At 48.8% G+C, this 22,057-nt stretch overlaps 2 protein-coding genes and 1 long non-coding RNA gene across 8 annotated transcripts in view; 1 reads left to right on the forward strand and 2 right to left on the reverse strand.

Annotated features, from left to right (window-relative positions):
- The window catches only part of LOC119507198, a 308,269-nt gene that overhangs the window by 58,800 nt on the left and 227,412 nt on the right, over nt 1–22,057 (reverse strand). For 2 of the 5 annotated variants that reach the window (XM_037800317.1, XM_037800321.1), the window contains exon 1: nt 15,467–15,678. The exons of 2 other annotated variants lie outside the window; for them this stretch is intronic. The gene's annotated coding sequence lies outside the window, so the exon portion shown is untranslated. Of the gene's footprint in view, nt 1–13,348; nt 13,459–15,466; nt 15,679–22,057 lie in introns of those variants that run through there. One more of the 5 variants, XM_037800318.1, reaches the window with a different exon arrangement.
- On the reverse strand, nt 1,138–4,255 carry SOX1 (SRY-box transcription factor 1). The gene has a single exon (XM_037800316.1). It carries the CDS (start codon nt 4,246–4,248, stop codon nt 3,079–3,081), a length of 1,170 nt encoding a protein of 389 aa, XP_037656244.1. The 5' UTR covers nt 4,249–4,255; the 3' UTR covers nt 1,138–3,078.
- Nucleotides 17,628–22,057, forward strand: part of LOC119507200 — a 43,475-nt gene continuing 39,045 nt past the window's right edge. The window contains exons 1-3 of one of the 2 annotated variants that reach the window (XR_005211162.1): nt 17,628–17,747; nt 18,298–18,480; nt 20,590–20,672. This is a non-coding gene — a long non-coding RNA (uncharacterized LOC119507200). The remainder of the gene's footprint in view (nt 17,748–18,297; nt 18,481–20,589; nt 20,673–22,057) is intronic. The other variant, XR_005211161.1, reaches the window with a different exon arrangement.

A 22,057-nucleotide genomic window follows, 5' to 3' on the forward strand; every position in this document is an offset into this window, starting at 1 on the left:
CGCTCCGGCATGAAGTTATTCAAACTTTGTACAAGGCCTCCAAACGGTCCTATGTTCTTCACACGGTTTTAAAGTAAAATTGGAATAAGCGATGAAAACAGCACCTGGGGTTTTGGGTGATCATATAATAATCATCATGTAATAGTTCATTTCGTGAATACGACTAGTATCACCTTAGCAAGAACCGAAGTTGCAGTTGAGTGGACTGTCTCCAGGGTCTAGTGGAATACTTTCTCCACGAATTTAAATTGGAAAGACACTGCTGGGTTGGTGGGCTCTCAATCGTGAGAAATGAATCCCAGCTAATCTCTAGCCCCTCCCCCAGTTATTTTTAAATTAAGTCATTAAAGAATTTATATTTGCTTTTCTCCATGTCATTCTAATCAACCGAACAATAAGGAAATAATGTGGCTTGGGGAACCAGGCATTGAACATTTCAGCTGACTATATATGAGGTACATGCAATACAATACCAAACTATAAGTTCATCTTCCAGGAAACCATCCAACAGCTTTGTCTGCTGTTCTCAGCACACCAGCTAAACTTTTTATATATCTGCCTCTTTTAAAGTAGGACCTCCAGCCTCTCTTGAAGCTCATATTGCAGATATTAACATGTGTGATAAACCGAGATTTAGATGCCAATAGTTGCACATAGACAAAAACTTGGGTTTATACATAAGTGAGTGTGGGCACACATTTGTCTTCTACTGAAGTAAGTACAGGGAAATGTTGAGATATGGAGTCAACAAGAGAAGAGCTTAGAGAGCCAAATATAACTCTGCATATTGCAGGGTAAATGGGGCATGACCCTTAAACCTCGGTGGTGAATTAACAGAGTGTTGTAGAATTTCCCAAAGCATCTCCCAGAGGGGATTGTGTATGGCATTTATTCCCAGACCATTTTTAGAAACCATTGTTTCACAAAGGATCAAATCCCTAAAAACAAAAATTAAGAGGAGGGTAGCCTGATTATCTTGTTTAAAACCAATGGACTTCATTCTTGAAATTTTTGCAATTACTTTAAGGAATGAGTGGTCTAAGCAAAATCATTGAAATGAATCCAAAAAACTACACATGTTAATGTCAGGTTAGCATTATATTTAAAGTGTAATCTCTAATGCAGGCTTAATTGGGGTCTCATTAACCAGCTAACATATGCCCACTTTTAGATAGATAATCCATTATCCATACTTATTCCAGGACAAAAAAAAGATGTTAAGACAATGAGGAGGAAAGCCTAAAACTGCAGAAATCAACATATTCCTATGTGGACTTAAAAGGATTTTTTTTTTCCAAAATGTAATTTCATTCTAACGTTGTGACTAATTTCAGAATGTATTTGCTACAGTATCAATTTTAAATGCAATATTTAATGCTGTCCGATTACTTGAAGACAAAGTTTTACAGAAAACTTGAAATTCCGCAATGTGCCAATGAACGCCTAGAAAAAAATATATTCAAAAATTTTTAAAGCATCAAACAACCTCAAGAACTCATCAGGAATAATAAACACGGCATTTTGCTTTTACATTGGTTAGCAACTTGCATCCCAGTTCACCGCAAGGCGGGGGTCGAGTTTTTGCGTGTGAAACCCCTACAAAATTATTCTGCCCTTTCCCAAGGAGGAAGAAACCAGAGGGAGGGGCTTGGATGGATTTGAGAGGGCTCGGTGGCAGTACATTTTGGTTCTAATATTGTGTTTCCTTGAGCCAAATTCGGATCAATTCCGCTTGCGATCTTGTTAACTACAGAGGAATTGGGGGCGCCAGAACCCCAGCGGTGGTATTCGTCCCCCATCTTTGGCCTGGTCCCCTCCTCCACCTTCCTCCAGAACAAAATGCCGCGCAGACCCAAGACCAGGCTGAGGACGCAAAGCTCCACAGCAAGGAAACTCTAAACCTCGCTGTCGAGGCCCACAGTTTAAAACAAGCAAATCGGGAGGCCAAACTATAAAAACAATTTTGTAATTTTTTTTCATTTAGTATTAACGCGGCAAACTATAGAAAATAATCTCGCCCTAACCGTGTATCGAGTTTTACTTTCTTCCTTTCCATTTAATAAAGCTCCGGGAAAGTTCTGCCCTCATTCCCCCGGGAGGTCCGTTTTTAGTTCATGCTGATAATTTATCTTTCTCTCCTCCAGATTTACTAATTGCATTTTGAGGTCATAAAACATGCAAATGAAATTAGCACGTTTCAAATTTATGGAAAAAACAGGGGTTTTTTTTTTTTTCTCTTTTAAATTTATTGACTCAAAATTCAATGCATCTTTAGAGGGGCTCTTTTTATCGTTTTTAGAAGAAAGGCTTTTTAGGAAACTATATACATAATCTTAATCTCCCTCCCCCATACCGCAACACCTAAAATAAAAATCTCACAACGCATTTACAAGAAATAGTACAAAACCAAAAAAAAAAAAAAAGGAAAATTTCAGATACAATGTAACGTCGCAGTCTGAAGGAGGAAAAAATCTTTGTATAAATTAACAAAGAAACCAAAAGAAAAAAAATTGTAACAACTACAAAAAAACTTTTAAGTGTTTGCATCTGTCTTACTACATTTATGACAAATGAGAACTGCTCCCCATCACTTTGTCTTAGGCAAAAAAAAAAGGCATAAAGAAACGATGCGAGGATGAAAGTTAATGCTCCAGCGGTTATATAAAAGTTGGCATTGCCTATATCTTTGTTTTGTCTTTTTGTCCTCTTTAGCAAATGCTTTCCGCCTCCTCCATGAATGATAAATACTGTACAAAAAGTCTCAAGAAAACACCGAAGTTCAGTCTAAAACGCAAAACTTGTTTTAACAGCTAGTAGTCCTCAGGAGCTTCTAAAAAGGTAAGTAGAGCAACGGTTACCTTCTCTTCCTCATCAATATTTTCATTTTTACAAGAACATGAAAACATTCTGTACAAAAAGGAAGGCCAGTTTGGGGGTGGGGCGGCGGCCCCGGGTACAGAGCCGGGGCGGGGACCAGACGCGAGGTCCAAGTTTGTCGGTCGGTTCGTCGCGGGCTGTCGCGGCGCCCACTTCCCGCGGCCGTCCGAGTGCGGCACGACCGCCGCTCGGCTCGGGCCGCTAGATGTGCGTCAGGGGAACGGTGCCGTTGACGCCCGAGCTGGCGCCCTGGTAGTGCTGGGGCAGCGAATGCAGCCGACTCTGCGCCGCCGCTGCCGCCGCAGCCGCCGCGGGGTCGCCGCCCTCGCCGGTGGGTAAGTACATGCTGATCATCTCGCGCAGGTCCCCGGGGCAGGGCGCCCGCGAGTGCGACGTGACCGGCGGGCTGACGCTCGGCTCCGACTTGACCAGCGAGCCGAGCGCGCCCAGGGCGCCCGACGACGCGGCCGCCGCCGCCGCCGCCGCCGCCACGGCCGAGTTCTGGTGCGGGCCGCCCGCGGCGGCAGCGGCGGCGGCAGCGGCGCCGTACGAGAGGCCGCCGTAGCCCGAGGGCGACGCGCTCATGTAGCCCTGCGAGTTGGAGATGGGGCTGTATTGCAGTGCGCCCATGTCGTAGCGGTGCATGGGCTGCGGGTTGTGCGGGTGCGGATGCGGATGGTGCGGGTGCGGATGCGGGTGGTGCGGGTGCGCGCCCCCCGCGCCCGGGTGCTGGCTATAGGCAAGCTGCGCCTCCTGCATCATGGCTGCGGCGGCTGCCGCGGCCGCCACCGAGCCCGGGTAAGCGCCGTTGGCCCAGCCGTTCATGTGCGCGTAGCCGCCGCTCGCCGGGCCGCCAGGGCTCTCCAGGCGCTGGCCCACGCCCGCGGCGCCCACGCCCACGCCCATGCCCACGCCGACGGCCGGGCCGCCGCCGCCCGCACCCGCGGTCAGCAGGCCGCCGGCCAGTGAGTACTTGTCCTTCTTGAGCAGCGTCTTGGTCTTCCGGCGCGGGCGGTACTTATAATCCGGGTGCTCCTTCATGTGCAGCGCCCGAAGCCGCTTGGCCTCGTCGATGAACGGCCGCTTCTCCGCCTCCGACATCACCTTCCACTCCGCGCCCAGGCGCTTGCTGATCTCCGAGTTGTGCATCTTGGGGTTCTCCTGGGCCATCTTGCGCCGCTGCCCGCGGGACCACACCATGAAGGCGTTCATGGGCCGCTTGACTCGGTCCTGGTTAGCTTTGGTGCTGCCACCCCCGCTGCCGCCACCCCCGCCGCCGCCTCCGCCCGCCCCGGCCTGGCCCGTGAGGTTCGTGGGGGCCTGGGCCCCACCCGGCGAGTGCAGGTCGGTCTCCATCATCATGCTGTACATTGGGGCGGCTCTCTGGTTCACCGATACCAGGCAGAAAAAGCCTCAAGCATAGAGGGCCCGGAGAGAGTGGGGAGAGAGGGGTTCAAAATGGAGCGAGACGTCAAGGGAGGATGGGGAAGAGGTCCTAGTAGAATAATGAGGGGGGTAGGGTGGGAGGTGGAGGCAACAACGACAGAAAAGAGGCAAAAACACACGCACTCAACGCTGGTCAGATTCACAGGTGGAAAGTTTCTCCTCGTGCAGAAACCACTTGCCAAAGAGGATTATTGCCGGTGCCGTCGCCGCCGCCCTGGTCGCCGCCGCAGCCGGGTCGCCCTTGGAGGAGCAGTTCAAACAGGTGCAGTTGTTGCAAAGTTAAGGCTCCACTTTCGGAGGCGGGAGGGAGTTTGCTGAGCTGTGCCCCACACGGCCCGAGGGGTCGCCGCCTCCTCGTTCGTCGCCGCCGCTGCCGCCGCCGCGCGCGCGCTCCCTCCTTTCTTCCTCCGCCTTATTCTTCACCGGCCTTCAAACTTGGTGGCCACAACTTCTAAGAGAGAGGCGAGGCGCGTGCAGTTTGCATCTGCCGGTCCCAGGTGCCCAGTGAGCGCGAGACGGAAGCGAGGCAGAGAGAGGGAGGGGGCTCTGGTACCCCGCCACGCCGCCGCCGCCTCGGGAACGCGAGGATGCGATTACAATCGAACCGGGGAGGTGGGAAGGGAAGAGGGGGGGCGGTGGAAGGGAGCGAGGGAGCGGGGAGAGGGAGAAGAGAACCGGAACCTCAGAGGCGCAGAGGAGAAGTGACCGGGAAATGGGCTCTCCGTTTCCCTGCTCTCGGCCGGAGCGCTCGGAGCGGAGGCGCAGGAGCGAGGCTCGCGGCGCGCCGGGGCCCCAGCAGCCATACGCCGAGCCCAGAGCTGCCATTAAATGAGTCGGCCGCGGCCAATGGGAGCCGGCGGCGGGGGGATTATTTGCATGGCGCGCTGGCGAGTGACGTGGGGAGGCGAGTATATAAACTCGGCGCGGGCGGCGGGAGGAGGGAGGAGAGAAAGGAAGGAGGGAGAGGCCGGGGAGGGAGGGAGGGAAGGAGAGAAGGAGGGGCTCGGGAAGGGGGTCACAGGCACGCTGCTTCCTGAGCGCGCGCGGCGACAGCGAACTCCGAGCTCGTCCTCCTGGCCCTCGTCCCCGCCCTTGCCTTCGGAATGATTACCTATTGGATTTAAAAGCAAAGAGGAAGAAAGAATCCTTGGGGGAGAAGGGAGGGAAATACAGGCCCTGGGCAGCTTTAAATGCACGGAAGTGAGACCCAGCCGCCTCTGCCCCCCGCCAGCCAACTCTGCACCTGCAGAGAAGGGGAAAGTTGGGAACGAAGGCCGGCACCTCGCCCTTAGCTTGGCCACAGAGCTGGAAAGGACGGGTAGACACCTGAGAGGCAAACCCGAACTGACCGCATACGGTTCTCCTTCTGCTCAGCCCGAACTCAGTATTGGGGCAGCTGCTACCCCTCCAAACGCATCCTTGGATGACGCAAGCATTGAAGTTCTCGAGTGCAAGCTTCAGTGCCCCTTCTCGCAGCGAAGGCACCCACAGTCCAGGTCCCCCGCAATTCGGGGGAGCATTCGTGTCCGCCAAGTCTCCATAGCTTACTTTAGAATCACCCCTCAGCGTGGGTAGGGATGGGGAAATCTTTTAATGAATGTGGCATTTATAGTCACATACCCTTCCCAACTTGACTTCCTCTTGCTAAAAAGGAATTTCTAGGATGATCAAAATCAACAAGACCTATCTGGAATCTAATTATTCAACAACATCTGAAAAAGTTTGTTGGAATTCGCAAAAGAATGATCTACCCCACGCTCCTCTGGAACGAATTTTCCACAAACTGCCTAAGAACTGCGGAAACTGCGTGACCTGCGCAAGGCCCATCTGAAACCTAAACTGAAAGATGGGGCCTCATAACCAAGCGACAGATCCCGTTTTCCTGTATTATGCAAACGAAAGGCCTGGTTCTTGGGATGAATAAATACTTACCTGCGGTTTTAATTCTTAAACATCAAAGTGTCTTTAATTCAAGGACGTACAAGAGATTTCCACACGCTAACTCAAACACCATTGTGCTCACGTTATCGTTTTCATCCGATTCACACGAAAGTGACCCAAAGAATTATTTTAGGAAATCCATTGCATCCAGGTATTCTTCCTAGATCCTCACAACGTTACAGGGAGCATTTCTATTTGCATGAGAATGAAGATGCTTAATGGAATGATGGCTGGTAAAGTAGAGCCAACCATGCGACATGACTGACCATCTTATACTAGAAATAAACACGTAATAACTATGATGATCATAATAATTGTAGCAAACAGAACTGTTTCAGTATATTGGGTAGTGAGCACGTGACATCTCTTCATCTCTTCCTTTCTCTGTGTATGTCTTTTAATTTTTGAGGTTGTGAATTTCCAACCTTATTGCGTGTCCAAAGTACAGGAATAATGCTTTCTTTCCTCTCAATTACTATGATGATTACTGTAGTTTTTTTTTTTTTTTTTTTTTACTTTATTTCACGGTTGCTACAGTATTCAGTGCAATAGCAAATTGTTCTCTCTGCAGAAGATTAAAATGCTTTCCTTTCAGGCCATTCAGCATTTAATAGTAAATCCATGAAATAATATGCAATTATATTAAAAAGGAAATGACATTTCATATTTAATATTCACTAAATATCTAGGTTAGAAACTCAGTTTTAACTTCCTTCTGATTTCACCAATCGAGGTTGTTAAATCTTTTTGTTTCATGCACTGTGTACCAATATCAGTTACATTTGAATGAACCAAAACAAACAAACAAAAACCCACAAACGAGTATTGTTTAAGAATGCTATAGAAGTGTTTTTCCTTTGATAATTCAGGAAGCAATGGGTGTGCAGTGAGATTTGGTGTGCTATGGGATGTCAGCAAGACTGAAATAAAAGAAATGGCTTACAAATTATAAACTATATTATCCACTTAGCAATTGAAAGATTTCTTTCCTCTGCTTTTCAAATTAGATTTTAAACTAAATAGCCTAAGACCCCCTGAAAATACTTTGTATGAATCAGGCTCCGAGCATTATTTTCCATATCAATGGAGCAATTTATTTTATAAACACCCTGCACTCAAGTGTGCATTGCAGGAATGCTTTATACTTTTTGGAACTTGGAAAGTTGACTTTGAATTGGTCTAGTTTTTTCCTACCACAGTCCTGAAAATTGTTTCCAAATACGACATTACCCTTGTTTTCCAAAGCATTTAAATAGGTGGTAAATAGTTTAGCCCTGTATGAGATCATGCCAGTACTTAGTGATCAGAGCGCTCCCCTTAAACCCTTTTTAGTGAGGAGATGTTCCCCAGGCCCAAGCGGGGTGCACACACTCTGGGCACCCTCATGCATAAGTTTTGAAGCGGAGCTGCAGGTGTAACTTGTTGCCAAGTGATAGATGATTGACAGCTACAGCCTGTGCCAATTAGGCAGTGCCTGGGCACTGAGTGCCAGACCTCTCAGTGCTTTCCAGCCTGGCCTGAGGATTGAGGAGCATCATATTAACTCCTGTAGGTAATTGCTTCTGGGAGCCTCAGTTTTTTGTTCCTTCTGATCCCTCTCCCCAGCCACTCCTTAAAAAGAGAGGAGTCCAAAAACCAGTTTCAAAAATACCTCCTTCTGTGCCCCATTTGTATCTCTTTCTCCCTCACACCCCCACCTGCTTTAAGCCAAGAATTTTTCCAGAGGTAGTACCCTTGAGGATTTGAAGAATGACTATACTATTTCAAAGTAACGTCAGAGAAAACCCAGATCCTGAGGCAAAGGATTAGTTCCCTGTTAGTTGACCAAATTTGCCCACTTGGCAACTCAGAAACTTCATTGTGCCTCCTTGTTCTAAATGCCAAAGGGAAGATCAACTTAGAAATGTAGATAAATAAAGGTGCTGTGTTTTTTTTTGTTGTTGTTGTTGTTGTTTTATTTAACCTGTGGGCAGTCCTAAAAAAAAAAAATCCAGATCTGAGCCATCATTAGAGGAAATTATATATACAGATACATATATGGATGTGTGTATGTATATGTGTGTGTGGATGCACACATGTAATATGTGCACAATTATCCAAGAGCCCTTAACTTTCAAATAAACTGAATCCTGTACTTTTAAGTCTTACACTATTAGCTTAAGCTGCTTAGAAGGAATAACTACAACTTGTAGTAAATAGCTTCTGTTCCCTCCCCCTGCCCCATGGTGGTTTTTTAGGAGAAATCTGGGAAGCAGATAGGTCTTTATGGTCAGAATCCCCTGACCCTAACAAGCTTAAATGAAAGCTAGCTTTCTGGCAGCTAGAAATGGATTTACTGTACAAGCGTTATCTCAAGCTCCAAGCAAGGATGAGAGTAATGGACACATGTTACGAGCTCTAGGGGACAGTGAAAGGTCACTTGTCGAGAAGTGAAGACGTGTAAAAATTCCCGTGTTCGGCGGTCAAGACGCAGACTTTCTGTTTTGGCGATCCTGCACCTTCCGGGGTGCACTGCCCAGACCACCGCCCGTCGCCTCCCAGGGTTCAGCTCCAGCGGCTTCTGGGACCAGTTGAAGGACGGGCTACGTGAAGAGGCCCCCGAAGACTTCCCAGCGGAAGCCTTCCCGACTCTGGCATCTCCCTGAGACCATCAAAGGAGGCAACTATCGAGGGAACAGCTAATTCCTAGACGGGACCTTTGAGAGAAAAGAGTAATCTGAACAAGAGCGAGGAAAGAAAATACAGGAGAGAGAGAAAAACAGTTCAAGTTGGAAGAGGTCTTAGAGGTCATCTCGGCCAACAGGAGGCGCAGACCGAGGAATAGGTGGGAGAAGAGAACGCATCTGGGAGTGTACTGCGGCGGAGGGGCGGGAGTGGCGAGGAGAGAAGATGAAACTAAGAAGGTTGAAGAAGGAAATTGCAGTGGGAAGGGGTCGGAGGCAGAGGAGGCCTACTTTCCTTCTCTTGGGCGGAGAATCCAGAGGAAATGCAGTGAGCGTAGCCTGGGCTTCCCGGCTCCGTTCCGGAAGGCCCCCGCGGCGGGTCTGCACTGGCCGAGCTGCGCATGGGCCGCGATCGCCGTCTGCTGGTTGCCGGGGGGAGGCCGCGACGCTGCCGGCAGCCCTCGCGGCCCTGGCTGAGACGCCAGTGGCCTCCGGCACTTGCCTCCGCCGCCTCCGCCTCCCTCCCCCTCTCCCAGCTCTTCCAGCTACTCGCGCTTCTTGCAGGGATCGGCGCGCGCGTTCGGGTGCTTGCGCGCCTGAGCGCGCACGGGTTACCCGCAGGGCGGCGTGGGTGGGGGGCTTAGGGGGCTCTGGTCTCTGGTTGCTTCGCAGCAGCAGGACGGTGGGGCTCTCGGTCCATCCTCTACGTCCTGGCCTGACTAACTTTGTGCTAAGGAGCCAAAGTAGAACAGAACTTTTTTGTTTGCTTTGCAGGAAAAAATAGTAAAGGCAAAGTAGGAAGAGCCAGAGGGAGAGGAAAAAGAGAATAGCTTGCAAGTATGTAACTTCGAGCGAATGTGCCATTAAGGGATAGCAACAGAGCAAGAGCTCTTTCTAACTGCTCTCAGAGTTCAAGTCCATCGTCCCCGCCTTCGGGTAAAAACACATCCCGATTTGGAGGGCTGCTTCAGTAACGTCTGAGGAAAAAAGGGTAAAGTCTCTCCCCTCGACAGCAACCAGGACTTTCTTTCCAGAGATTAATGTGGAGATCCCTAAATTCACAATCGAAGAGCAAACACTCTATGTGTATGCGTGTGTGTGTTGTTGTGCCTCGTAGCTCTCTGGGTGAAAGCATTTGGAGAATCTCTGGAGCTTTCGAGTAGGGGCTCACCCTGTGAGCAGTACTCACACATATAATTCAAATTTCACAGCTGACCTGCTCTGAAAACCTCAATCAGCTTCTAATTGAAGGGAAAACAAAATATTGCTTCCCTACAGCAGAGCTAACGATTTAATCATTATATCAGACATTATAGCTTTTAATTAGGCTAATGCTGATACTGTATGGAAAGAGATAATTCAACACAGTTCTTGATGAATTCTGTAATTGGGTTAACGGCGGAGCAGTTGGGGGAGAGACGTCAATATTCAAGCTGCGTTTGTAGCCACCAGGTTTATGAATGAAAGAGAGAAGACAAGGAGAGGAAAAAGACTGGAACCCGTGAAAAGAATTGCGCCCTCGGCCGGGACAGATCCGCAGGCGTTTTGGAGGGAGGGTGGCGGGAGCGACGAGGGATATCTGGCTCGCCGCGGAGTGAAGCTCTTGTTTCACGCTCCGCCAGCCTCAGCCCTTCTTTTGCGGTACTCTTTCGGAAATGAATGTCAGCCAGGCATACCGTGCCCCTTAAGCCCTTCCGCTGGGGTCTCACCTCAAGGTATCCAACCCAAACCAACTGGAGGGGATGGCCGGACCGGGCGCAACTTCAGCGCTCAGTTTGATCGGGTGGCCTTTAAAAAGACGAAATCTGACCAGGAACCAGCTGTCTGGGCAGCAGCGCTCAGAGCGGCCGGCGGGCTGCCCTCGTTCTTTGGGCCCTAGGATGGCGCGGTCGGTGCACAGAGCGCGAGGTGGCTGTGGGCACGACAGGCTGCTCGCACTCTTGTGCCCGCGCCGATTATTCAGAGCGTGGCGGGAAAGGGCGACTCAAGCGGGGGGTCCCGGCTACTACCCAGTCGCTTGGCTCCCTTGGCCTTGGCCGGAGCCCTGCCCGGCTCTAGAGCAGCAGACCCTTCCTCACCCAGTCACTAAGGCTTCTGAAAAAGAGCCGGGAAGGAAAAAATCCCATTAAAAATCTCCTGCAGGCCGCGAATCATACAAGGGAGCATTTTCGGTGACCACCTCCTTCCACCTCCTCCTGCCTTGCCAACTATGGTCTGGGCTAGAGACTGTTTCGGAGTCACTCGGGCATCTCACTCCACCGGCTCCATCTCTCCAGCCTCCGCTTGCTGAGGACGCGCATCCGCGGAGTATGGTGGACAAGGGGCTGCGATAGAAGGCCGCTTTCCTCTTCTGCCTCCTTGACTTCTAAGACCCACAAAAGTTATGCCCAAGTGGGTGAATCGGTGGAACTGAAACTGGGCCCTGCCAGAGGAGAGATTTTGGGAGCCTCGGGGTTTTGTGGAGAATTTGCCAGCGCCTCTAAAACTTGGTTGAGCTCCTTAGAAAAGCTACCTAAGCCGCCCCTTCTGCGATTTAAACACAGATGGTTTTGGGGTGTGATTTTTGTGTACCTTTTATCTTTCTGTCCCCCCACATCCTTAAATTTTCCCCTTATTCCTTGGCTTTACTGGGTCAGTGCCGTATTCTCTTGCAAGATAAATATACAGTATCGTGATTCATCCTTGTCTTATTTTGTCGGTAATTACCGCAAAATTAAATGGGTCACTGCTAAAGTTTCATTTACACAAACTCCTGTAATTAACAGTTTCAATACACCTTTTTACGTTGTACAAAAGTTGTAATTTTCTAACACGTGAAGTTTTTTATTGATAAAGAATGCTTATTTTAGATGCAATAATAAGGATACAGAGTACCTAATCTGAGCAGAAGTTATGTTTGGTTTCAGATTCAGCACAAGATCTAACTTTTCTGAGTATGGAGGAGCATTACACCTATTCAAATTAAAACTTGCAGAATATAAATGTCCTAGAATATAGGACATCTGATTAAGCTACACTCCTGAAGTAAACTTCTAAAGCAAAAGTCCTCAGGAGAAACTGAAATAGCTTCTGTTAAACAGACAAGGATCTCAGGTTTACTGGCACGTGTGGTGGACAAGCTAGGATTTGAAACACTAGGTTGCAGAAACATTTATTTAAGACATAGAAAACTGTGTTTCAGGCCAATGCAAGGTATACCACCCAAGTCCAAGCAAGACAATAAGGAGTGGAATTGAAGTCTGGGTGTGTGCAAGAAAAAGCTGCAGTTATGAGTAAACATGGTCCTTTCTCATATTCTCTCTCATTAGTCCCCAGATAGAAAAGGCATCACTCACAAGAGGAGCAAGTCATAAGGAATTTCTATATGAAAAGAAATAAAGTGAAATCAGAGATGGTTTTTCTTACAGGCCATCCCTGTTATTGCAAATTAGATTAGCTACACAGGCTTCAATATAAACATGACACGCGGTTCACATGGAGTGAAAGGATCATCCACTCCAATCTCTCCTTTCATCGAAGCATCTCACATAAATTACATCTTGTCCTTTAATACACTTTTCAATGAGATTAAAACATCACTTTGACACAATTTCAAGCCTTTTCAGTTGCATGCATTGCTTACATCAGAAAACAGCAAACAAGGGGAAAGTGGATCCATCTAAATCATCAGGCAATGGGATCAGGCTTTAAAAAGCCGATACCACTGCCCTACGCTTCAGGTTAATAGATGGCCCCTTGGCTCTATTTTAATGCCATTTATCTTACCGTATAGAGACATAAATCAGCTGTCCTACAAGAGGAAATCAGATTTCCATTAGGTGGGTGGAAGCAAAGTGACTCCCTTGCACACATGAGCCTTTCTGGAGAGCCCACTTGTATTATTCATGTTTCAATGTTTTGAACCTGTGGCCCTTGGACAGGAGGAATGGGAAAGTGCCTGCTGGGCACCTCCTCAGGGACCCCAGGGACCCTGCCCCAAGGGACACTAATCTTGCAGAGAGGACCATGCAATTGAGAGAGGGTTTGACAGATCAGAGAAGAAGAGCCCCCCCTTTTTTTTTCCAGACAGCCTTTGAACCCTAAATCTTAACTTCAGGATTGTGAGAGAAAAGCGGGTGACCAGAGGGGAGTTTTTTTGTTTGTTTGCTTGTTTGTTTTTTAAATTGCTAACGGGAGATTGTTAGCTCTACCTCTCCCGGGGCCTTGGCAACCATCCTGGGCCTTTTTAGGCACTGATCTGCCCCTAGTCTGGCACTCATGGCTCTGGGAAGTGGCAGGGCACCCACATGCACAAAGGATACCATAAAGTAGCAGGAGAAGGGCATTTGGGGTTTAAGGGTAGGAACTCGATGTATTTTCTTATAATTCAGCTCTCTAAAATTTTGCTTAACTCTGTTTTTCTAGGGAGGGTTACAACCTACCTTCCCAGGTGGTTGTATCCACTGCCATCCAGAAAGTGGGCCCGCAACTTGGTACCATTTGTCTCAGAGCACGGCCTGGGCGGCAGGGTCCCTGACAGCCTCCTCTTGCTCTACGGGAGAGAGGCCGGGTGCCTAGAGTTAAGATATCTAGGGTTTTCCCGTGCCTCCAGCCGCCGCCTCCCACGCGCGGCCCAGCTTTCTTCTCTATCCCCTCCCTTCCGAGGCAGTGATAACTTGGACCTGAGCACGAGGCTACCCGGAGGTCTTCTGTGTGTGGCACAGCACGTGTGGCGCTCCCTGTGTGCGTTCATGGCTTGGGTCGGAGCCACCAGGCCTTCATCTCTCTACCCGGGAGAGACGCTTCCTGGGGAGGGAATCTGCTGGCGCCCAGGGAGAGGCGGGGGGCAAGGGACACGGAATTCCATTCCGCGTTGATTCCAGCCTTTACTAGCTCAGGTTTGCAGCCGCAGCTGAGGGCGTCGGGATGATACTAGCCTGCGCGGGGCACCTTGGCTGCTCAAGGCGGCTTGCGCTCCCCCATCTGTCGCGGGTGCCACCGACTCGTCCAGGGCCGAAGGACAGAGTAGGTTCCGAGCGCTGGGAGGTGAGCTGGGGTGACAAGTACGTAGTTCTGGGGAAAGATAGAGCAGGCACCCCAGCGGGAGAGAAAACCCCCCAAACTGTCCGTCTGGACAGCCCTGCTGCTTGCCGCTCCTGTGGCTGGGGCTTCTTGGGGTCCTTGGGGCCCACTGGGACGCCGTCAAGTCCAGGTCCCCCACCCTTCCCCACCCTTTACAAAGGAGCTTCCCGAACGCTGTCCCCACCAGCAGCTCCGGAAAATCAATGCCGTAAAGCGGGCTTTTAATGGGTTAATTGACTGGCGGCTGCTATCGTGTTTAAACACCTGTTTCTTGAAAGGCGAGGCAGCCAGACCCGGTCCCTGCCCCCAATCAATAGCTGCCAGTCCTATCCCGCGCCTGTTGACTGACTCCAACAACTACCACCAAAAATCCATTTCACCTTTTAAACTTCGTAACCTTTTCTCTCTCTGTGGTCGGCTTAAAACCAGAGGAAAAGAGGGGGTAGAAGGGCCGAGCGTCGGCCCCTCGAACTAGTAGTGGAGACGGTTCCGAGCTGCGTGCGTATATTGACCGAGATCGAGGAGCCCAGCGTTTTACATAATGAAACCGAACCAGAATACGATTTCGCAGGAAGGAGAGAGGGAGGTTGGGCGCCCGCGTGGGAGCCACCCGGATCCAGGGCGCCCTCCTCAGCAGGCGGGGCTTCAGGGCGCGACCGACTCCTACTTGGGGAGCCTTCGCCGGCAAGAGAGGTGTCAGGCCGCGCCAGCGAGGCTCCCAGCCAGGCTCCGGGTCTAGAAGGCGTTCGCTGTGTGGCCAGGGCTCGTTGCCTATTGATTTTTTCTTTCTTTCTTTTCTTTTTTGGCAGTATTAATACAGTCAAGACCGTCGGTCAGTCAAAGTTAAATTGATTCTTTGTCCAAAACGCCTCTCACTAAATGGCACCATGCTACGACATGTTAATTTTTAAAATGTAACTGCAACCAGCTGATATTGTTCTCCGCGCGGTGCGGCGCGGCGCGGCGCAGGGTTGAGAGCTGGATCCCGGCGCGGGCAAGGGCGCAGAGCCGTTGGCCTTGGCCTTGCCCGGCGCGCCTCCGCAGGGGCAGGGGAAGGTGAGGTGCGCCCCGGGGCGCGCGAGCCGGGAAGAAGAGGGGGAACCGGGGCGTCTGGGCTCCTAACGAAGGCGAAACTCCTCCAAATCAACTGACTCGACCTCCCTCCCCCTCTTCCCAAAAAGGGCAACTCAGAAACAGTCTTTGGGTCCCATAGTCGGCGGCCAATCCAAAAAGTCGAGGATGGGGGTGGGGTGGGGTGGGGGAACATAAGATGAGAAAATGATCCGTGTACCACTGCACGCAAGTCCACTCGCAGTGGTCACATCTACCCACCTGTTCAATACCGAGGACGGAAAGCTGCGGGAACACCCCCACTCTTTTGCGGGAAGTCACCCGCGCCCCTCTCCCCAGAGCCTTTCCTGCCCCCTTCCCCATCCCCAGCGGGCTGAAGCACCCGCGGAAGTTCGAGACGCACTTACAGTTAGTTCCTCCTCCAGCTCCTGCCTGCTCCCCAGAGCCGGTCGGGCACAGTCTCGCCCCCAAACACTCTGTGCGCGGGCACCTTCAGAAGCCCTGGTACGTTCATTACAGAATCGGGGTGGCCGGCCCGCTCTCCGCGCGCAGGAGAGCTGCCCTGGGACCCCGGCCCGGCCCCGCTCCCGGGCGGCGCTGCCACCAGAGACGCGGGCGCCTGGCGCCACGCGCACGCACACACTCACACGCGCACACTCCCTCGCACACACATTAACACACGCACACACCCCATCTCCCTTCACGTCGCTCGCACACTCCCAGACACACACACACACACACACTGCATGCGAGAGAGACAAGAAAATGAAATTTATTATTGCTAGAAAAGACTTTAAAGACAATTTCAAGTTATTGTTTCTCTCTGGAAAAAGGGGGATCCCTCCACATAATGAAACGCCCTTTGTGCGGCGCCGAACAATACCAAACAAGTATTCTAATAAATAGCCACTTTTTTGTTCCTACTCGACAGTGAATAGAATTGAGCAGTTGGTCTGAGAGCAGCTGGGACGCCGTTTTAAGCTGGGAGGTGGAGCCCAATCTCTCGTCTTCCTCTCGCCTCTCACTTGTCTCCTCTCCCTCTTTTCCTTCCTCCCTCTCCTCCTTCTCCTCTCCTCGCCCCATTCGCTCAGCTCCCCATCTTCTGCCGCCTTCCCTCCGCCCCGCGGTCTTTAGTATCTTCTTCTCCCGGACCAGAGATCTCCTCGCCCCCTCCCCTCCCGCCTCCGGGCCTGGCTGCCGAGGTTCGGGCCCAATAAAACTGCTTTGGCCTGCAAATCCCTCCTTCTCCTCCTCACCTCCACCCCAAAAGACTGGAAATTATTTTTTTTTTCGCCCCTCAAATAGTTTGTACTTTTGTCATCACACAGCCTGCCGCTTCCGCCTTGACTCTGCTCTCCTGGTGGGAGGATACCACACACACACACACACACACACACACACACACACACACGCACGCCCCGGCCCGCCCCGCAGTCCAGAGTCACCTCAGTCATATCCTGGAACCCAGGGCCTCACCCCACCCCCCGAGCAGCCCCCGCCACATCTTCGTTTTAGGTTCTCTCGTCTTGAGGACTGAGCTTCGAGCTTTGTTCTTTCTCGCCAAGAGGACACCTTGGCTGTGGGCGCCGCCGAGCCAAGCTTGTCGCTCGGGAGCAGCTTGTGGTTTTTGTTTGTTTGTTTGTTTTCTCTGCGACGCGCTCCCAAATCCCCACGCTCCCACCCCCCACCCCAAGTGCCCTCACGACTCATGACAGCTGCTGAAAGACAGTGACTAAGGATTAGTGTTTGGGACACAGAGCTCTCCAGGTAAAAAGTTGCCATTGCCAGGCGGCCCCGCGTGCCCGGGCGCGAACGCGAGTGGGGAGCCCCGTAGGGCCGCTTCCCACCGTGGGTCCGGCCGTGGCCTCCCGGCGGGGCGCCGGTCGCGCGTGCGTCCTCCGCTTGCGGGCGCAGACGGTCGCTGGGCGTCGTGACTCCCTCTGCAGGCAGAGTCCTTGGGCCTCCCCTCCGCACCGCGGTGCTGCCCTCCACGCCCACACACGCGCGCCCACCGGCAGTGGGAGGCCAGAGGAAATTCCTTCTGAGAAGGCGCCAGGTCTGGAGCCACAAATCCATCTCTCTGCCTGTCTCTTTCAGTTGCATGAAGATGTTGGCACTTCAGACCTAAAACTGCCGCCCTCTGATACTCCTTGGGAGTGTATCAAAAGCAAACATTACCTGCTTTTCTGACACTGATAACCCTACTTTTGCCCAAAGACTCATGACCCCCTCCCATCCTAAGGAAAGATAGTTACCAACATAAAAAAAAAAAAAAAAAAGTACAAGTACTGCATATTTGAACATCTTAAAGGCTTGCCAGCCCCATCAATATTCTAGGGTGTATGCGTGCGTTTAGTTATCTCTATATCTCTCTTGGGTAAACGTATGATAATTTTTTTTTTTAATATTGCTCGCAGCTGCAGTTTTCAGGAGATCCTTGTCTGTCTGGCTCCGCTCGCGGAGACAATAAACCCACATGACTTTTACTCAATGGATCTTAATCTAGAGAAACACTGTGTCATTTGCAAATTATTTCTTAATCGGACTAAGCCATTTAGAAGTGTAATGAGAGGAGTTAGTGTTTTGGAAATCGCCAAAGAGCTCCGGTTTTGATTAGGAATACTCTTTTCCTAGCAGCATCTCTTCCCCCAAAAGGCACGTTGGTCTGTCAAACGCAAAATAAAGCAGGTACGTTTCTTTTCTTGGGGGACTAATTTTTTTGAACTCTACTTTTGAAAAGTCGTATTCCCTTGGAGTTTAAGGTAATTTTGTTCAGTCATCCGAGATGTCGGTAACAACAGGAAGAGAGAGTTTGGTTCTTGGCGTTTTTTAACAGTCGGGTTTGTGCGAGAAGAGGAACGCAGGAATCTCACGGTGAGGAAATGCTGGAGAAACACGTTGGAATTGGATCGATTCCAGCAGACACGCTGAAAGCTTTTTCCTTTTGTATGGAAAATGGAAACATTTTGGAATCCAGATTTAAAACTTTGACTTATATTTTACATGTTAAATAACTGAAAGATTGGGTACAACACTGCATAAAGCTTCAAAACCTGCAAATATTTGAATGGTTTCTGTAAGTGGAGCAGCTGTCAGTCAGCTGGGTTTGACAGGCTGCCACAATTTTGTCACTTAATAGTGGGTGTTAGGCTAAGTGCAAAACACTCTGGCAAACAGATGTCAAACCCGTATCTCATATAAATGGGGATTGTAAATTTGAGTTTTAACCCACATCTAGGTCTCGCAAATTGGAGTTTGTGAGTAAGCCGGTTACACGGTGCAGAGAATGCGAGTGCTCGTATACGTCGTGGCTGGGCCCCAGGCTGAAATTCGCGAGGCGCTGGAGACTCAACTATCGAATTCGGTAAAACCCAGGCGGCCCCTATATCCCTCCCAGGCAGAGGAGAAGCTGGACGTTTGGGTGAGAGGTGCAGGGCCTGGGGGAGCGGACAGAGGGAGCGGGCACCCAGACAAATATAAACGCCACCCCCCACCTCTTCTCCTCCTCCATCTCTACCCTCCCGCCCCCCCCCCCCCCGCCCCATCGTGGCAGCTCTCTGCAAATCCTCGGAGGCAGGGGGGCGAGATCGCGCCTCCGGGTTCGCTTTGGGCGCTTGCACAAACGCCGAGGCTCTATGCCCAGCGAACTCGGCCCCCCAGGCACAAGCCTTTCCCGTGCCCCCAGCAGTGAAACAGAGAGGTGGCAAAAAAAATATCCACGGATCCGAGCCCGATGGATGCCATCAAGGTTAGCTCCGAGGTCCGCGGTCACAGCAGACCCCAGCAAAGCCCAGAGCCACAAGTGGAGCCGGAGGGCGCACTGGTATATTCTGTCCCCTTGCCCTGCAGTCAGGGCGTCTGGGTCGGAGTTGGCTTTTCCTCATTGTTGGGTGAAGATATAGGGCAAAAAGACTCGGAATCCTCGCCATTGCAAGAAAGGGAGGGCGGGTTGCAGAGGTTCAAAAGAAAATCTTCTTTGTTTAGGCATCCCAGAGGCAGGCCCCCTGGGGCGATTCCCTTCTGTCTCACAAGCGTCCTTCCCGCCCCGAAAGTCTGAACTATCCTTTTAGTCGGAAAAACCGGAGCTCTTATCCGCGGCGTAAAGAGATGCTACCCGCTTGGTGCAGCTCGCCGGAGCCCCGGGCCCTTTGTATCAGCAGTCCTGGTGTCCTGTTAATACTAGGGCGTCGTCGTCGGGTGAGGCCTCCTCTACCTTCTGCTCTCCGGGCAAATCAATATAACGAACGGATGATTCTACATTAAGAATATTTATATCTGAGCACTCAGAGCTTTAATCATTCCTGAAACGTCTTACTAAATTTTCACTTTTTGGTGAAGCCTAACTTTTATACAAAATGGAAATGTTTACAGGATCACATTCCATTACCTATTTTATATAAGGTAATTTATGCCCATGCCATATCAGATTATTAATTGTATTTTATAATATGGATTACGTTGGACTAAGTATTGAATTCACATCTCTCCTTTCCTTTGTATAACCATCCTGCCAACCTTTCATTTTTAGAACTTGAAGCAAGAAGATAAAAAAAAAAACCATTTTGATTACACTACAAAGTGCCATGAGGGGCCAATGTGCCATTACAAAGATTAAAAAAAAAATTCTCAGGGCTTTCCCTTGAGGAAAGTTACTTCATTCACTCTGTATTGCATATTTCCCTTATGATAGGTAATTTTTTTTAAATGACTATGGAATCTTTAGGCTAGTATCTCTTTTATTATAAATAGTGGTCAAAACACTAATTTAATTTGCTTACTATAAGATCAGCTTTAGACCCATTTTTATTTTCCATGAATGTATGCACAGTTATTAAGTGCTTGAAATAAGAGCTTTATTTGTTTCTCATATTCACATGTATGGAATACAAACAAAACATAATTTAATGCAAAAAAAAAAACCTCTTAAATATACAGAATGAATATTCTACTGAAGTAGAGGGAAGGAGCTTTTAGGAAAACTGTGTCCATAGGTTTTAATTAAAATTTTATGAAAAATCAGATATGTTAACTTTTAAAAAGTAGTTTTCACAGGTCCATAGGATTAATTAACTATAAACATACAAACATGAAATGTATTTTCACCGTCTGACTAAAGTTCACTGTTTTCACATGTAAAAGAATCCAACCTTTGTGTGGAAATATTTGTAAATTCTAATACTCCACACTGGAATTAATTGAGAAGCTTTTAGAAAATTCTGATGTTCAAGTCCCACCCTAGACCAACCAACTCAAACTCTTTAAAATCATCAATGTTTTTAAAAGGTCCCAAGGTGATTCTGATGGGAATCCAAAGTTGAGAATCACCAGCTTAAACTAGTATTTCTAGTTTGGAAATTACTTTAAAATCCCCAAAGAAACTGTACTGTCTTGCAATTATTACAAATTGCTTCCCAATTTTATGGGACAATTATAATATAAAAATATTTAATAGAGCCCATATAGACATGGCTGCATAGATTCTAACATACTGGCATGGAATATGTATACACATATGTTCCCTTTTATTTAGGATTTGCCATGATTGGGCATCTTACAATGATTCCATGGAACAGTGATTGGTCTTCCTCTGAAGTGCATATACTTTCCAAAAATGTAAGTGTGGTGGGGGAGATTAAAACTGAACCTGTGTCACCTGTAAACAAGTATCCCTTCCTCAGTGTAAACAGTACACAGATAACTGACTGATCCGTAAAGTAGCACTGGGCACAGAAGCAGGACCTTATTATCAGACCTATTAAGATATAAGGAGCTTGCATCTTTTTGAGGGAAAGACAGGTAACACTTGCTAAATGTAAGAGATGTTCAGTAAGTATGTGGTGAAAGAACAAAACAGTTTAAGTGTCAAATTGGGTGATGCAGCCTGTACAGTTCAGAAGTTCTGATGGAAGGACATTCAGTGAGTGACAAAACATCCTGGGGGGTGGGTGGGTGCATGGCTCGGAGGAGACAGAGAATTCAGATCGAAGGAGGTAGAAAGGAGGGCATCCTACAGATGGATGACACTGTCCTTACGGGTAGGAAGCTAGGAGGGGAAATAATTTCCTGAAATCGTACTTGGGGAGTTTTAACATTGTTAGAATTAATTCCCTCAAAAATTCCTTGCACTTAAGTTTTACCTACCCATATTTATTAGAGATAATAATTTCACTCTCATGGTAATATTGTCCTATGAGGTTTATCCAAGGATTTACACTGAACCAACTGGTGAACCACAAAATAATGAATTATATTGATTTGTTGAATTTCTGCATTTATGTTTAACTGGATCAACATCTACCTCTCATTTTCCCTTCCCTTATTTTCTCCCAATACTTAACCCAAAAAGTAAACCAGATGCAATTAGAACTGAATCCATAACTTGTTGAATAGGAAATACAATTGGAATGCCAACATATTCTCAGAATCAGTGTTGAAAAGGGCCGCTATTTCATTTTATTCCAGTCCTTGAATACAGAAGCACAAGCTGTAATGACTGGAAGACTTCACCAGAGACTTAGACTTGTCAGTGGAGAAGAACTTGAGTAATTGTTGTTCAAAGGAGTCGTCTGTTGAGTAATAGATATAAATGAATAAAGGACCTTCTCAGTCATTAATTAACTCATTATTTACATAGTTAAAATAACAGTAAAGTTTCTAATATTTATGGATTATGCCTGATTCTTATGTGATGTGCACTTTGGTCTTGATGAGGCTTTGTAGCCTTGAGTAGTCTTGGAAAAGAGGTTAGAACTTCCTAAGCAGAGTACCTGGGAGAGTGGTTGAAACATGGCAGGCTCTGGGATGTTTGTTCATAGATGAAGAGACAGCAAGGGCCTCATCGTTTAGACAGGTCTGTTCTTCATTCTGCTGTTTGGTACTGTGTGAACTTGGGCAAGTTTCTTAATTCTCAAATCCTCAGTTTCCTAATCTGTAAGGTGGCGATACTAACACCTACATTAGAGGATTAGCGCGACAAGTAAATGATGTAATGACTGTTA

This window comes from Choloepus didactylus, chromosome 12, assembly GCF_015220235.1.
Source record: "Choloepus didactylus isolate mChoDid1 chromosome 12, mChoDid1.pri, whole genome shotgun sequence".
In the NCBI taxonomy this organism is placed as follows: Eukaryota; Metazoa; Chordata; class Mammalia; order Pilosa; family Megalonychidae; genus Choloepus; species Choloepus didactylus.